The 16,811-nt window shown below is 30.1% G+C and overlaps 1 protein-coding gene across 6 annotated transcripts in view; it reads left to right on the forward strand.

Moving 5' to 3' along the window:
* LOC136974439 (serine/threonine-protein kinase WNK-like) overlaps window positions 1-16,811 on the forward strand; it is a 161,850-nt gene that overhangs the window by 75,856 nt on the left and 69,183 nt on the right. For all 6 annotated transcript variants that reach the window (XM_067269322.1, XM_067269321.1, XM_067269327.1 and 3 more), the window contains exon 9: window positions 7,676-7,752. In XM_067269322.1, the coding sequence (XP_067125423.1) occupies window positions 7,676-7,752 (77 nt within the window). The remainder of the gene's footprint in view (window positions 1-7,675; window positions 7,753-16,811) is intronic.

Here is a 16,811-nt window from a genome sequence, read left to right on the forward strand (position 1 = left end):
TATTTTTTACTTAAGTCAATGCTCCCTTATACATTTTCTTTATTCTTTTCTAGTATTCCCTTTACCGTTATGCATCTCCATACCACCTGTCTAGGCACACTATTGTACACTTTCTCCAAGTCTATGAATATCATGTGCAGTTCTGCTTGCATTTCTCTGTATCTTTCCATCAGCTGCTTTAGAGCAAAGATTGTGCATCTGTTGTTCCTCTTGAAACCAAACTGTTCCTCACCTATAGTTGTCTCTTGCCTTAACCTTCCTTCCACAATTCTCTTTCAGATTTTCATTGAGTGCCTCATAAATTTCATTCCTCTGTAATTCCCACATTCCTGCACATCTTTTACTTTATAAATTGGTACCAAACTATTTTTCCTCCACTTATCTGGTATCCTCTCCTGATGCCACAGCTTATGAAAATAAGATCCCATACAATATCAATACCTTGTTTGCCCAAACATTTCCATACCTCTGCTGGAATCTGACCAACTTCTTTCCCATTTTTAATGTTTCCAAGTGTCCTTTCCACCACCTTCTTGTGTATATCTGCTGCCACTTCTTCATTTGCCTCCCTGTCCTTCCATAGTACTGTACTCTTGGATTTTCCTCATTCAATATCTTCCTAAAATAATTCTTCCATTTTTTCTTTATCTTCTCTTGGTCTTGTAACACTTTACTATTTTTACCTTTTTACTGTTTTATTGATATAAAATCCTTTGATGCCTTGTCTCTTGCTTTCACAATTTATTTCAGTTGCTTATCTCTATCTTTTCTTTCCAGTTCCTTATAGGCGTTAGCCACTTCCTTTGCCATTGCCACAGTACTTTTTGCCTGTTTGCTTATTACCTTATACAGTAGAATCCCACTAGTCCAAACTAATTGGGACCGAGCCCTGTTTGGATTAGCTGAAAATTCAAATAATGCAGAAGCAAGCAGTAAAACTGATCTGATTTATATAGATCCAACGCCATCAATGTGTCAGCGCCCTACCCTTTATGTCATCTGACTTGTTCAATAGACAGTGCAAACAGTTAACAAAAATAAGTTTTGTAATTTTGAAATGGCAACTTGCCACCTTAAAATTATTTTAACTGTAAAAAAGGTTTTTTTAATACATAGTCCAGGTTTCCAGTCAGTTGACTGATGCTACTGTGTGAGTTAGCACACTTAATTGTGAATGTTGAATGTACTCTTCACTCTTCAGTACTTTTAGTTCAGTTTAGTCTGTTGCTATTGGGTTGTTCGGAAAGTTCGTAGCGATTTTTAAGAGAAATAAAAGAAATTGTTTTAATACTAAAAATATACTTTTATTCCATTATGTATGCGCCATTGTTTTTAATGACGTGTTGCCATCTACGGAGCAGCTTCATGATACCCTCTTCGTAGAACTTTCCAGTTTTTTCCGCGAAAAACTGATCCACGTGGTTTTTGCAAGCTTCCAAAGTATCAAAATTTTTATCATGAAGGGAATTTTGTAGAGAACGGAACAAATGGTAGTCAGACGGGGCAAGGTCGGGTGAGTAAGGGGGGTGGGGTAAAACATCCCAGCCTAGTTCCAATAATTTTTGGCGTGTTCGTAAAGACGTGTGAGGTCTGGCATTATCTTGGTGAAACACAATGCCTTTTCTATTGGCCAGTTCCAGACGTTTTTCTTTAATTGCCATGTTCAGCTTATCCAATTGGGAACAATACTTATCAGAATCAATTGTTTGATTCTGTGGAAGCAGCTCGTAGTACAGGATTCCTTTCCAATCCCACCAGACAGTGAGCATGGCCTTCTTTGGATGAAGACCGGCCTTTGGAGTTTTTAATGGTGATTCATTTTTCTTACCCCACGATCGTTTTCGGCTGATGTTGTTATAAATGATCCACTTTTCATCACCTGTCACTAAACGCTTCAGAAAAGGGTCATTTTCATTTCGTCTTTCAAGAGAATCACAAATGGAGATGCGATCCAGTAAGTTTTTTTCCGTTAAGTCGTGAGGTATCCAAATGTCATAACGATTCACGTATCCGAGCTTCTTTAGATGTTGAAATACAGTACTGTTTGATGACTTCACTATGTCTGCAATCTCTCGAGTTGTGTAATGAGGGTTTTCATCCAATAATGCTTTGATTTGGTCCTCTTCAATAACAGGAGGTCTTCCTGAGCGAGGAGCATCAAGGCTGAAATTACCCGTTTTAAATTTTGCAAACCACTTTCGAACAGTTGATTCTGATACAGCACTCCCACCATAAACATCACATATCTTTTTTGCTGTTTGTACAGCATTTTTGCCTTTATGAAAAAAGAAAAGAAACAAGTGTCGATAATGCACGTTGTTCGCATCCATTTTTGCAATAAGCCAAATTAAACGCTATTTGAATAATCTTAACGGTTTTTTTGTAACGGACGCGTCTCAAGGTCATTTATCGTAATATTCATTGGTTTGTACAATTTAATCATTTTTGCGTCAATCGGTGTCTCAACTGTCGGCTATCAAAAATCGCTACGAACTTTCCGAACAACCCAATATAATGGCCACAAAATTTTGAAAAGGCTGGACAAGGATGAAAGTGCAACGAAATTGGCATTAGAGTTTGGAGTGGGCAAGGCCACAATAATCGACTGGAAAAAACTGCACAAAGATCAAGCAATGTGTTTGCCTCTACTTTAGAAAAATCAGTTGAAAATCGATAAACAGCAAGGCCCTCAACGTTTGACAAGTTTGATGAAGCCTCATTCATATGGTTCAATCAGGAAAGAGAAAGGGGAACATTCCTAAGCAGACCTCTTGTTAGAAAAAATTTTCTCTCTGCTGACTGAAACATGTTTGAATTAGCGATGTTCGGACTAGTAGGACTCTAATGTATATTTCTTTATTTTCCTGTTACCTGACATTTCCCATCATTTCTTCATTTTCTTTTTTTCTTTTATTGCAACTTTCACTAATTTGTTCCACCATCAAATCTCTTTTTCATAGGGTGGCCCTTTTCCTGATGTTATCCCCAATACCTCCTCTCCAACTTGTATTATAATATGACTATTAAACTCCCACCATTCCGCCGCATCTTTTAGTAACTTTATTCTTCCAAGCACTTTTCCTTAAACTCTACTCAGGTCCTGTCATTCAATTTCTATCACTTTATTCTTTGTTCTTTCTTTCCTGGGTGTGTCTGGATTTTTTTGTCAACTATTATAACCTACCTGATGCAGATGTTGAGTGAAGTTGAAAGTGTTTGTTGGACAATTTATTAAACATTTTTTGTTACCAGACAAAGGTTCTTCAAGAGTTGTCATTAGCACCAGTAATTAAGTGGGAAGATATCTTTAAATTTATTTCATTTCATGTACTATGTGATGGTAGATGTAATTGTAAAAAATATTCCATTTTAGAAAAATTTTAATTTTAAATGAATATTTGGAGATTACACTTGAAAATGAACAGTTTACTATACCTGATAAAACTAAAAATTTTAAAACAAAAGCAGGTGTGTGATTTTTTTGAGGCAACCTTGTATGTAAAAGCTTTTCCATACATACATCTTAGCATTGCGTTATTTTGTAATGTCTTCTGAGTCATTAAAACTTTCAGTATGAAAATTATGAGTAAAATACAGGTATACCTCACCTTACATCGGTAATTGGTTCCGGGAGAGGCGACGTACGTCAAAAAAGGACGTAAGTCGAATTTACTTGTGTAGTTACAACGTAAGTGGAACTACGGTGGAAAATGCCAATAATGAGCACTTAAAGACCGCTAAATAAGACGACAACACAGAAACACAGGTGTTTTCGTGTTTCGTTCCCTAGGATTTATGATGATTATGTTAACATTTACTGTAAATGTACATATTTTAATATGATTTTATGTGCTTTAACACTTTTCTAGTGATATTACGACTTCGATATTTGTGGCGGACGGATGTGAAGTCGAATAAAATGACAAACTTGATTTTTATTTTTCCATATACTTTTTTCACAAACTACGTATAATTGAGAACGACGTAACTCGAGGTATACCTGTACAGGTTAAGATGAATTGCGGTTTGAAATGTTTTATATAAAGCTTATGATTTTGCCGACAAACGGTAGCGTCCTGTTAATAACAATCAATAAAATAAACAGATATCTGTTTATTTTATTGATTGGTTATTAACAGGAAACTACTGTTTTTTTAAATATAAAGGGTAAACCAAAAATGAGTCAACAGCTGCATGTTACTATTTATGATTGGTTATGAATAATAAATTAATAACATGCATGTATTCCAAACTGGTTTAACTGTTCTTAAAATAAATTTTAAACAATATAACTTGTTTAAGTGATTTTCGGGTTATCTTGTATTTTATTATCTTCATTTCCAAGAGGCATTCAAATTTTGAAATTTAAGTGTGTTACCCAAATAGGTTGCGGAACAAGATCTGGACGATAAATGTTTATTATGTTTTAAGTATTTTTTTTTATATGTACTAATGAAATCAGTTTGTTAAAAGAGTGAAATTTAGAACGATAATTGACAATTATCATTTCATTATTTGTAAATTAATCAAATTACATAAATATTATAAGTCTGAGTACTTGATAAAAAAAATATTGGTCAAGTTTTTAAGTATAATGATAACCTTGATATGATATCTGTTACATAATAACTACAGTTATTTCATAATTTAAGAAAAAATAAAAGAAATTAATTTTATGTTATATAATTGGTTTATTTAATTAATTGATTTCAATAATTAAACATTAATTAATATAGAAAATAAAAAAATATGACTGGTTGACTGTCTAAATATCTGACTTGATATTAATTTCATTGGAATGAGATTTTCAGTCTGAGTCTTCTGATTTTTTTCCTGCATTATTTTCAAATGAATTTAATAAATATTTCAGAGATGATGATAAAAGAAATATTTTTATGACCAAACGATAAGGCTGAAATAACTATCAGCTTTAACATCTGATTATAAGTAAAGTAATGAAATAAAATTAATAAAATAATTTTCTCTATTTTTTTATGTTGTTGTTTATGAATACAGTGGACCTTCGTTACAGTGCTGCTCACTATACCGTGCACTCTGTTATAGCGCCGGCGATGTTTGCGACGCGATAAGCTCAAACACATTAGTGAGTAGCGCATTTTATTGTTACTGCTTATTGAATAATTGTTGTATGTATTGAGTTTCTGCATGTATTTTGAATAGTGTTTTACTCATCATGCATACAATAATTAAAGAAAAGCTTACAGTGTGAAAGAAAAGCTTGACATTATTGCTAAAGTAAAGAGGTGAACCGCGTTACACCACGCCGCTCGGTATAATGCGGGTGTTGTTTCCCACTCAACATGCGCGTTATATCCGGGGGGTCCACTGTATACGTGTACATTTGTACAAGTTGACCTTAGTTTTTTGGATGAAATACATTTCCTAAAATGTATATGAGAGTCGAACAATAGAACTGTATATCATAAAGGAGATTTTTGTTTCTAAGAGCTGAAAACAAAAACTATAAAATCTCTTATTAAAGTTGGAAAGTTATAAGATTTTTCCTTGCAGTGAATATATAATGAAGTGTAAACATGTTAAGATGTTGAAACATAGATTGAACAGAAAATAATTTTTAAAAAATTATTTTTTAAAGGTGATTTTGACGTTATCAAACCTTATTTACATCAGCTAGTAACTAGCACTGCTACGCAATAACTTGAATGTTTTGTTTGTCGGCTGAATAATGTGTGAAAGTGCAAAATTAGCATATGAAAAGTGAATTAAAAATATAAGAGTATCATGTATGTATGATACTCTTATATCTTATATCAAAATAAATATCACAAAAATCAAAGATTATCCATATATAGGTTTTTTAGTAAATAAACCTTCAGAAATCTTTAAAATCCAATAATCTATTTATTTAATAAAAATGTTCAATTTGTATCAGTGTAGAAAAATTAGAATACATTAACACAATGTGGGACTTCAAAAAAAAAAAAAAAAAAAAACTTGAAGTGGAGAGCATCCTTGGGCTTAACGTGAGGAGTGAACAACAGTTTGAAATAAGATCATTATTTGGTGCAAATACAATTTCTTTGAATATGTATGAATGACTTATTTTAGAGATTGGATGAAGGAGCACAAAGATGAATTCCATTCTAGAGATAAAGTTCCATTACAGAATTTATAAAAAAAAAGAATGCTGATGAAATATTTAATGTATTTGAACAAACTAGATAGGCCCAATGTAGTACAGGCTACCTTTGGCAAGTCTGTATAGAGTAAATTGGCTAGTTTATTAAATAAAAGATAAACTTTGTGCACTTTGGTTACAATATGATGAATTGATGGACAGCAGTGAACCAAATTGGAAGACAGTAATCTATTATGTTTTGAAAATTGGTAAATATCTAGGTTACTTAGTCAACACAGAGAATACAGATATTTCTTGTATTCAACATAGGTTGCAGGATAAAATATTTAAATATAAATCAGAAACATAATATATTTTATCAAATAGCAAATTAAAAAAATAGGTTTGCACTATATATTTTTAAATCCTATCTACTATGGAAGAATTGCTTGGTCCTGTGGGAATTTGTTATAGACTGGTTTGATCGTAATGAAGGATTTCTTATTCTTCTTTGTACTCTGTTTGATTGGTTTCTTAGTCTAGCTTTGACAAAAATTAACATGAATACCTTTCATATTGAGTTCTTAGAGTTAATCTATAATTATGTTTTCAGTCTGTCAAGAAAAAATTTTTTGACTTTAGGTTACTTTAATTCTATTTTAAATTGCTAAGCAATTAATAATTGCTGTTCCGCAGTTAATGGTCAATGTTTTTCATTCAAAACTCTCAATCGGAATATAATTCTAAAGTATTTTAATAAGTTTTAGACCATGGCCGAAGTCTAAAATTCATTTTTGCAGTCCACTTATGCAGTCTGAAAAAACGTTTACTCCGAATAAACCGTCGACTCCTTGAACTTTTTAGCATTTTAAGATTATTTAATTACGAGAAAGATTTTTTAATTTAATATGTTTGTGAAATATCTAATTAATTTTATGTACAAGTAAATTTAAATAAATGCAAGATGTATAAGTAGACTGTGATTACAGTTATTTCTCCAATTGAGAAATAACTGAAATTAATTATATATAGCAATTATCTTACGTGCGGTTTGTGTTTTTCATAATAAATTTTATTTAATTCAAATATATTAAAAAGAATTTTAATTAAAAGTACACGAAAGGTTAAGTGTAATGTATATATTTACTTGAATTTTTTTAAACGGGTAAAAAGACTAAAAAAAACCGAAAGGTTATAAAGAAAAGTAAAAGTTTAAATATTAGATCATCACCTTAACATTAAATACCTGACCCATTTTTCTGTTTTTGATTTTTTTTTCTCACATTGTTCTCTATCAGAAATTAATAGGTCAGTCTTATACTTTGAAATCAAAATGTTCTACTGACATATTTTGTGTATTCTAGTATAATGATGAAAGAACTGATTAACCAGATATAGTAGTTTTAAACAGTGCAGATTTAATTCTTCTTATAAAATATATTTTTCAAACGATGATTTGATTATATTCTGTTTTATAAAAATTCTTAAAAATTTGTTTTTTTTTTTAAATACCTTATTGATATGATAAATTTATAATTGTACCTGTTTTGTTAAATACATATTTTATTTTTCTAGATGAAAGCCTAGATCCCGCGACAGGAAATCATTTGAATTTAGAAAATACACCACCTTCACATTTTCAGTCTTCTCAGGTATGTTTAACATCAGAATTCTTATCTTATACATTATTTTACTTCATTGTATTTCTTCTCAGATATCATAATTTAACAAATTAATGTTTAGCCACGTAAAATTGACTTTTTTCTTCTAGTTTTTTTTTATTAATAAAATGATTTGAGTTTGTAAACATTATCAAATTATTGTTTTGTCTGTTCTACTTATTGTGAAAGCATTAACGATTGGAAAACTTTATTTATTTTAAGAGAATCATTAATTTAATTTTATTAATACTAAATTAGTTTATAAAATAAATTTTAATGAGGTTGAATTAAATAGAAACATTTCTTTTAATATATATATATATATCAGTGTTTTTAAGATAGTTCAATAAATTGTTTACTCAGACAACAATAATGTCTGAGTAAACAATAATAAAATCAATGTTATTAAAATGCAATTAAATTTCTTCTTTAAAAAAAATTTTTAAATTGCTGAACGCTAAATGAGTTCAAAATTTTACATTGTAGCCGTATTTTAAGCAATTTTCTTTGAAGAAACAAATCTATTTTTATCTTTTATAGTTATTTATATTTACGGCACTGTCCGTATGATAAAGAAGTGCATCATAGGTTTTTTTTTTAATTAAAAATTATATATTATTCTCTTTTAATAACCTTGGTTACAGGAGCCAAGGATTCAACAAATTAAACACTTTCAAGAAACAATCCTCTTGTCTTTAGAATTGCTCTTGTTGTTTCAAAAATTCAAGATTTTAATTTTTGAATCATAATTTTTTTAAAATGAACGTCAGTACAAAATTTATTAATGCATATTTATTGTATTGATGCTCAATTTTCTCCTTTCATTTGACTTGTAGTATACTTTTATTATACTAATGGATTTTGTTTAATTGTTAAAGAGATGAGGCTTCATTGTCTTAATGTAATATTTAAAGAACAAAGAATAAAGAATTATATTGTTTTGAAATTCCCATTAGCATAAATAAACAGAAAAAACTATAAATTAAAGGGAATGGAAAACATTCTATTTAGCTAAGATTTATAGATGTCATAGCTGTGTAAAAACACGCTGGTTTGTAAATATAAATCAAATATAGACCTACTCCTTGCAGGTTTCTTTTTTGAGCACGAGTTAATCATAAACAGTTTGTTCTACAACTTCCAAGTCATTTGTTGTTAGCTAGTGCCGTGTCTTTGGAGAAATTCAAATTTCTGTGAAAATGAAGAATAACTGTTTATAACTTAACAAATCCTGTTGCAGATATAGAAATATGTATCTATATATATAATCAAGACGAGTTGATGATGGTAATAATCGGCGCAGAGCCCAAACAGTTAGGAGTTGAAAGTTGAAATTTGGTACACAGTTACGTCACAAGAACACACACTAAGAAGGGATTTTTCGAAATTCCTCCCCACGGGGGAGAGGAGCAGGATTAAGGCTTAACACTTCCATCAACAATGAAAGTGTTGAGTAACAATGGAAGCATTAAGTAACAATGGAATTGTTAAGAGAAAGTGCAGTTTTTTCATTTTTGCAGGAAATCGAACATATTTTTAGACCCATCTAAAAATTCTCTAATTAGTCTGGCAACAGGGGAACCCAATTCTTGCATTCTGTGAAAACGGGTACGGTAATAGTCTTAATCTTCGGTATCGTTACTTTTGCCCGAGCAATGCCGGGCCTACCCGCTAGTTTATTAATATATGTATGTAAGAAGTAAATTAATAAAAATGCAAAAATAAATAATTTGCTGATGGAAAAATCATAAAAAATAAAAATTAAAAGAAATAATAATAAAAATCTCGAATATTGAACCCAGAGCAGCCATGGGATAAGATCTCATAAGCAGAAACTTATCCACTGCACCACTCTCCCAAACATATTTGCACTGGAGCATGTAAATTCTTGGTTAATAACTTAATTTCTTTTTTACTTGAAAATGCTTAGGATTGAGGATTTTTGACTATTACATGTAGGTTTAATTTCATATTAACTTATTTTAAAAAGAAAATATTTAAAAGTTAGGTGGACATTTGTTACTTTTCCTTCAAATATTCAAGTTTTTGAGCCTAGTTCCAAAAAATTGAAATTAAATGTTTGGAATGTTTGATTTTAAACAGATTTATACATTTTTTAAAAAATAAATTATTTCAAGAGTTAAAATCTGGATTTTCTAAAACACTCGAGTTTCTCTGGAGTTGGAGGATTGCTTCTTGAAAATGGCAAATCTTCCTAAAACCAAGCTCATTAAAAGGTAAAAATATTTAATCATAAGGAATCATTTATTCTGTATATTCTTAAATAAATATAAGTTAAACCATATTCAAAATGCAAATTTTACAATTGCACAATCAAACAATATAACATAAGGTACCGAAATAGAGAAGTTTAAAACATTTAAATTTAAATTAGAAATATTCCATATTTATTAGTTTAGAAAGGTAATGCAGGAGATTTACTGATGCAAAATTTTCGAAGTTTCAAATGCATGAATCTATTTTTTGTTCTTTTTAAATATTTTGTAAAACACTAAACATTTTACATTTAGATAAATGACTTTTCAAAATATCTACATTTATTACATTTATGTAGAACAGATCAGTATAAAATTCGAATCAAAAATGAAACTTACAAACGGCTTAGTCCTTTAGTTAAGTGTATTTTTACTTTTGGTTAATTTAAAGACATCATTATTTCCAACAGATATTGAATTTGATTATTCTGAAATTGTATTTTTAAATTAGATAAATGTCAGGTTTTTTTTTTAAATCTGTTGTAGGTTAAACATACCATTAAAATAACTTCCCTTTACTCAACACCGGAAGATAGTCAATTACATATCTCTAAAAACCTGTTACCGGTGAGTATTTAATCATCAAAAAACAAAAAACTAGATTTGACGAATGTCTTTGAACCTTCCGAGGTTCTTCGTCGGGTCGCGACGAATTTTCATTAAAATGTCGTTAAGATCGAATATTACTCAAAATTCGAATACGTAAAACCCTGAAGTTCTACAAGGCATGTGCACAGGATATGTAGTATTGAGAATTTACAGCTCTTTATTTATAAGCGCTTGCCACGCCACAGAGAGATTTAATTCCTCCTTGGAACCTTGAAGAACCTTGGAAGGTTCGAAAACGTTCGTCAAATCTAGTTTTTCGTTTTTTGATGATTAAATACTCACCGGTAACAGGTTTTTAGAGGTACGTAATTGCATACCATTAAAAATTTATTTAAAATGATAAGACAGTTTCTACAGTTAAAGTCTTTTGTTTTTCTACCATGATGAAACTATTGAGAATGGTAATTCCAAACAAATTTTTTATGAATTATTAAATAATTCTTTAAAAACTTAAAAAAAAATTTTTTTTGTAATTTTATAAATTATGAGTTTATTTGCCTTTTATGACATTGTTTTTTCCCTATTTTCAAATTTCTTTAATATATATTTAAAATTCTTGAAATCTATAATTAATAAAGACATCTGTTAGCTCATTCTTTCATTTATAAATTATTAATAAAACAATTTTTGATAAATGCTTGAATTTTTTAAATCTTTATCCAATCAACTAAATGTATGCAACATATGGGAAACTTAAACCTAAATGTAAAATTTTAATATAAAAACACAGTAGTATTTTAAAAACTGGATTTAAATATAAAATAAAAACTTATAAAAAATCTAGCAAACAAGAAAACATTTGTTAGACATTAAAGTTTTCTTACTTAAAACCTGATAACTGGAGTGGATGATTATTAGGAGCGCTAACATTTTCGTAGCCCCGTCTGGGCTCTTCTTCAGGCTTTATAGTAAAAAAGGGAAGCCGTATGTTGAGAATAGAATATTTTCCTTTTGAAAATACTGTCATTCGAATCATGCCACGTGGCAACCTTCCAATAGATTTAAATGAAACGATCGATGGTTTGTGCAATGCGCATACGCTTCGCAACGATGTTGACGATAATTTTTTAAAAGTTATCCTCTATCAAGATCTGCCACACAGCTGAAAGGGCCAACTCTTCTTTAAAATTAATGCATCTGGTTTTAAGTAAGTCTGTTTTTTATTTTGCATCCCGGTATGTAAAGACAATTGATTATTAAAATTTCTTTTTTGCTGGATTTTTTTGGTTTTTAGAAGTGTTTATTTTCTAAAATTTCAATATTCAAAATGTATAAATATTTATCAACAGATAACTAATTTGTTAGTGACTCAAAATAAAACTGAAATATAAAAAAATATAAAATTGTGTTATTAAATTTAGTTGTTAAATGAATCTAGTATAATATCTTTGGATTTTTGGTAATCTTTAAATAATGCCTTATTCAAAATGAAAAGCTCAATGATTTTAATGCTTTAATGCTTCAGGAATGCAAAAAAAATAAGAAAGAATTTTCTTATATTTCTTATTAAGGCATTATAGACATATCCTAAAAATCTGCATAAATTTCAATAGCATTTTCTAGTAATTTTGAATAATTTCACATCTTTATGAGAGAATATATTCTTTCTAAAATATTTTCAATTTCATTTACTTAAATAACTTTCCATTTTAAAAGGAAAGGATTAAATGAATTCAATGGAAGAAATGTAAATGGCAGATTTTAAACTGAAAATTACAAAAATGGGAAATCTTATATAGTTAAACACATCACGGCAATGGGAGTTCCATTATTTACAGTCTTTAGCATCATCTCAAGGATAGATCAAGGAAAACATGCAGAAAGAAGAATGGGAAGTGGTTGAAAGAAGAAAAAAATGATAGAATGGAAGAGGAACTACAATAGAGAGTCATTAATCGGAATCAATTGGGGACTGGGGTTATTCAGATTAGTGATTTGTTTGGATTACCAATTATGTACGAAAAAATATATTAACCTGTTTGATGTTCGAATTTTTCTCCGTTGCGTGTCGCTTCGTGTTGAATTTTCGTCAATTTTAAGTTTAACGAAAATTTTTATAATAATAATCGAGGCTATTGTATTGTTAAAAATTATTTCTGCATTTTGTACAAACAAAATAAATATATTGAAGAATATAAAAACATGAAAATTATACTTTAGAAGTAAATCTAGTATCAAAAACGTTCGATTCGGCACGACACAGTTCGACTGAAAATCGTTCCGATTACCAGCGATTCCGATTACCGGGGTTCAGATTAATGACTCTCTACTGTAATTGTAAGAAGTGACTTTGGAAAAGTTGGACAAATGTTTACAAAATTAGTAACAAAGTTGAAAATTTCACACTGACATATTCTGCCAGATTTTGAGGGAATGACTCTCAAGAAGTGAAAGTCTGTTCCAAAATACATGACAACGCAACTTGCTACTCAAAAAACCTGTCTGTGGAAGCTGCACAATGGAGTTTCAAAGGAGCCAGACAATCTTGCTTTGGACAAGTTTTACTTCACTTTCGATGAAAGTGAATAGATCGATAACAATCATTGTTTCACCCTAAAAAAGGCTAGGTATGGATTCTGAAGTCAAATTCAAACAATATTCCAAGTTTCTGCCAAAGATTCTGATTTGGCTGACAATAGGTTGAAGTTAGACATTCATGAGCCTTCACTTCCCATCAGAACTCTCTGTCACCAAAGAAGTCTATGGCAATGAATGGATTCAAAGAGGCTAGTACTTTTTCTAAAGAAATACTATCATGACCAAAAATGTGTGTTCTGGCCATTGCTCATTATGCTCACAAGACAGGTGCCAAGTTGAATCATTATGGAATTCGATACATAGCCTGTGAAGCCAATGTTCCAAACATTTCGCAACTCAAACCGAGAGACTTTTGTACCAACCGAAGCATAAAGTTTATGAAAATGGTTAGGTAGCTGGGTGTGCAAAGGACTTGGACAGCAGGATCAAGGCTAAATTTCATCACTTGAAAGCTGGCCATTTTTAGATGTTAGACTAAAGTTTGAATTGCACCAATTACAGTCCTCATCATCTCATCTGAACTTTTAATTAACTTATCTGTACCCAAAAATATTTTATTTTAAATAAATAATGAATTTTAAACAACTTTGAAATTTTTGCAGGTTTTTCGGATACATATCTTTATTTTTATAGCACATTTTTATATAGTAATTATTATATTTGTACAGTACATGTTGAGTTTTTTTAGCTCTGAACATTAAAATTTTTATCCTCGCATAATAATGATTTCTATCATATTAAAACATAAAGACATAAAAACGTATCTAACCTTATACATTAGTAATACCAAGTGATTTGCAGATTTTCATTGGTTTATACTAAGGTTAATGAATAATCCAAAACATTTGGATTTTGCAATTTGGCTACAGGTAGACAGTTAAGCCACCATTTTATGATAAATTTAATTATTATAAATAAATGAATTTTTAGTTTAAAATATTCTGGAAGAAAAGAATAAGCAAAGAGTGGGATTCAAACCTGCAACTCCTGCTTGTCAGGCAGTTGCATTGCCAGTTATGCTACCTGGATCTCCTTCTGATCTTTGCTTCCAGAGCTATTATATATAAATTAAACAATAATTTATTTATAATTATGAAATTTATCATGAGATTGGTGACTTAATTGCTTACCTCTAGCCAAATTACTTTGTTTTAGATGATTAATTAGCCACGAAAAACAAATAATTGACACACACCGGAGAAATATACAAATAATCCTTCATTAAAACCTTTAACGGCGTGAGGTATTTCGAAACTAGATCGCTTGTGATTCCTGTTGGATTTGAAGTTTGCTAGTTCAAATTTCGTTCCAAAAATGACCGGTCTTTGTTATAACGGATCGTTACAAAGAACGTAGCTTGAGGATGGACCCAGGGAGGGATCCGAAAACACTTGCGTACACAATTTGATCATACCCCATGCCAGTTAAAGGTTTTAATGAAGGATTATTTGTATATTAATTAGCCTTAATATATCTTTATAAAAATCTGGTGAATTGTTTGGTGTTAAGTCAAAATAAGAAATATTTTGGAATAGATCAAAATTGTAGATAATGTTTTAAAAGCTTTTATGAAGTATTTGTGTTAAGAAATTCTTGAATTTATATATTAAATTTAAAAAGAAAAACGGAAAATTAAGATATTTAGGATAGTCAATATTAAATAAATTTTGATATAAAATATAGAAATTTGATCATAAATTTATGATTCTTTAAGAATTATTCTTTTAATAATTAATCTATCAAATTATTAATTATACTTCAATTTATTTTGACAAAATTATTAATTTGGTTGAGTATTTTTCTATTATTATTATTATAAATTACAATATAAGTAAGTTCAAATTTTATAGTCAATCAAAAATCTAAATTGCCAGATTATTTTTAGTTTATATTTTAAATTAATTTGACAACATAACTTAGTCTATTGATGGGTGATTAGGCCATTTTATTAAATTGAGATTAATAATTATAATTAATTTGAAATTTAATTTAATAATTCAAAAAATTCTATAGAAAAGATTGGTTTAAAGCAGGATTTGAATCTGCATCTTATACCTACGTAAGAAGTGGATGGAAAGTAATGGATTAAGTTCTGCAACTCATACTTTAATGCTTGTGTAACAACAAGCAGTAGTAATAGTTATTTGCTTGATATACAATTGAACAAATGTTTTTGTAAGCATGGACCACAAGAGATTTTCCAAAGGAGATGCAACTTTTCAGATGATAAATTCCCAAATCTGGTGGAAATATCTGGTGTTTTTTGCAAGGACTTTTTGTTTGCAATACTACTCTTTGCATTTTGCCTAAAAACACTTGATGCCACATGCTTGTGGGACATTTGGAGGGTTGTCCTTCTTGGATATGTATTGACACCTTTGCTGTCTAAGAAGGCATTACAATTTTTGCATAATGCAACATAGCTAAGTATTGCCAAAAGATGACGACATCCCTGGAATAATGCTTATCAATGAAGGGAAACAGTCATTTTCTCAGACATTCCCCTACGTAAATCTGAGCAGTGATGGTATGTTCGTAAACAAAAGCATCTGCAATGTTTCCAGAGGTGTCCATGCCCTTTCAAATAAAGTATTTCTTGTAGAATTTTTTCTTAAGCTGGACTTTTTCTTGTAGGCAATATCCTGAGGATTTGTAGTATGGTAATATTGTTTTCCTTATTAATTTTCCAGGGTCAAATGGACAATAAGTCTTATGAATAATGAAATGCTTCCTCAAACTTTTTTCATAAACTTTTCTGCAGCGTCTTTTTGCTCTTTCTGCTTGGTCCTTTATACGTGTATACTTTGATGCAGTTTGATTTTTGTTCCTTAATTTCCAACTTTTTGACTTTGATATTCTGTAATATTGTTTTTGTCAATGACAATTTTGATGATGTATTTCTGATGGAAGGTGATAGAGCCTTCCATCACAATTTTTTGACTTCACAACTTTTGGAATGATTGACAGATGGTATGACCAGGAAGTGGATTGTAATAGTCTTCTTATGTTTATTTATACTTTTGCAAAATGGCATACAAAGTGCTTTTTCTCATACCTTGTTCCATAAAATGGGCAACAGTTTTCTTCTTACTGTGTCTTGATGTATTTTCATAGTACTGAATGACAGTTTTGGCAAAGAGCTCATTCTCACATCTTTTTCCCATGTTGTTTCACTGACAGCACAGAACTTTTATTGTGTGTGACAAGTTGGTTGATATAAGACAATGGTTGATACATGTCACAGCATGTATCAACCATTTTTATTTGCAAATTACACAATAGGCCTGGAATTATTTTTGTTTATCTCTTATATAGATCTTATACTAAGACTTAATTATTAATTTTAATCATTAATCTTAATTCAGAGTAGTGGCCTAATCTTAGATCAAATTATGTTGTTTATTATATAACTGTGTTACCTTTTTATTATAATTATTATTTATTTTATCAATTTGCACTGTATAACTGGCTACATGTTCAGTGAAAAGTTCACTAAAACTCAAACTATTGTTTTTCCTGGAATTGACTTGGTCTTCCAGTTTTTCACATTCACCTGAGGGAGTGTAAAATAAAGGTAAGGAGTAATGAAAGAGAAATTTCAGCTTGCGCTGTGAAGTGGTATGCAAG

This window comes from Centruroides vittatus, unplaced genomic scaffold (assembly GCF_030686945.1).
Source record: "Centruroides vittatus isolate TY-2023 unplaced genomic scaffold, ASM3068694v2 contig_349, whole genome shotgun sequence".
Classification (NCBI taxonomy): Eukaryota; Metazoa; Arthropoda; class Arachnida; order Scorpiones; family Buthidae; genus Centruroides; species Centruroides vittatus.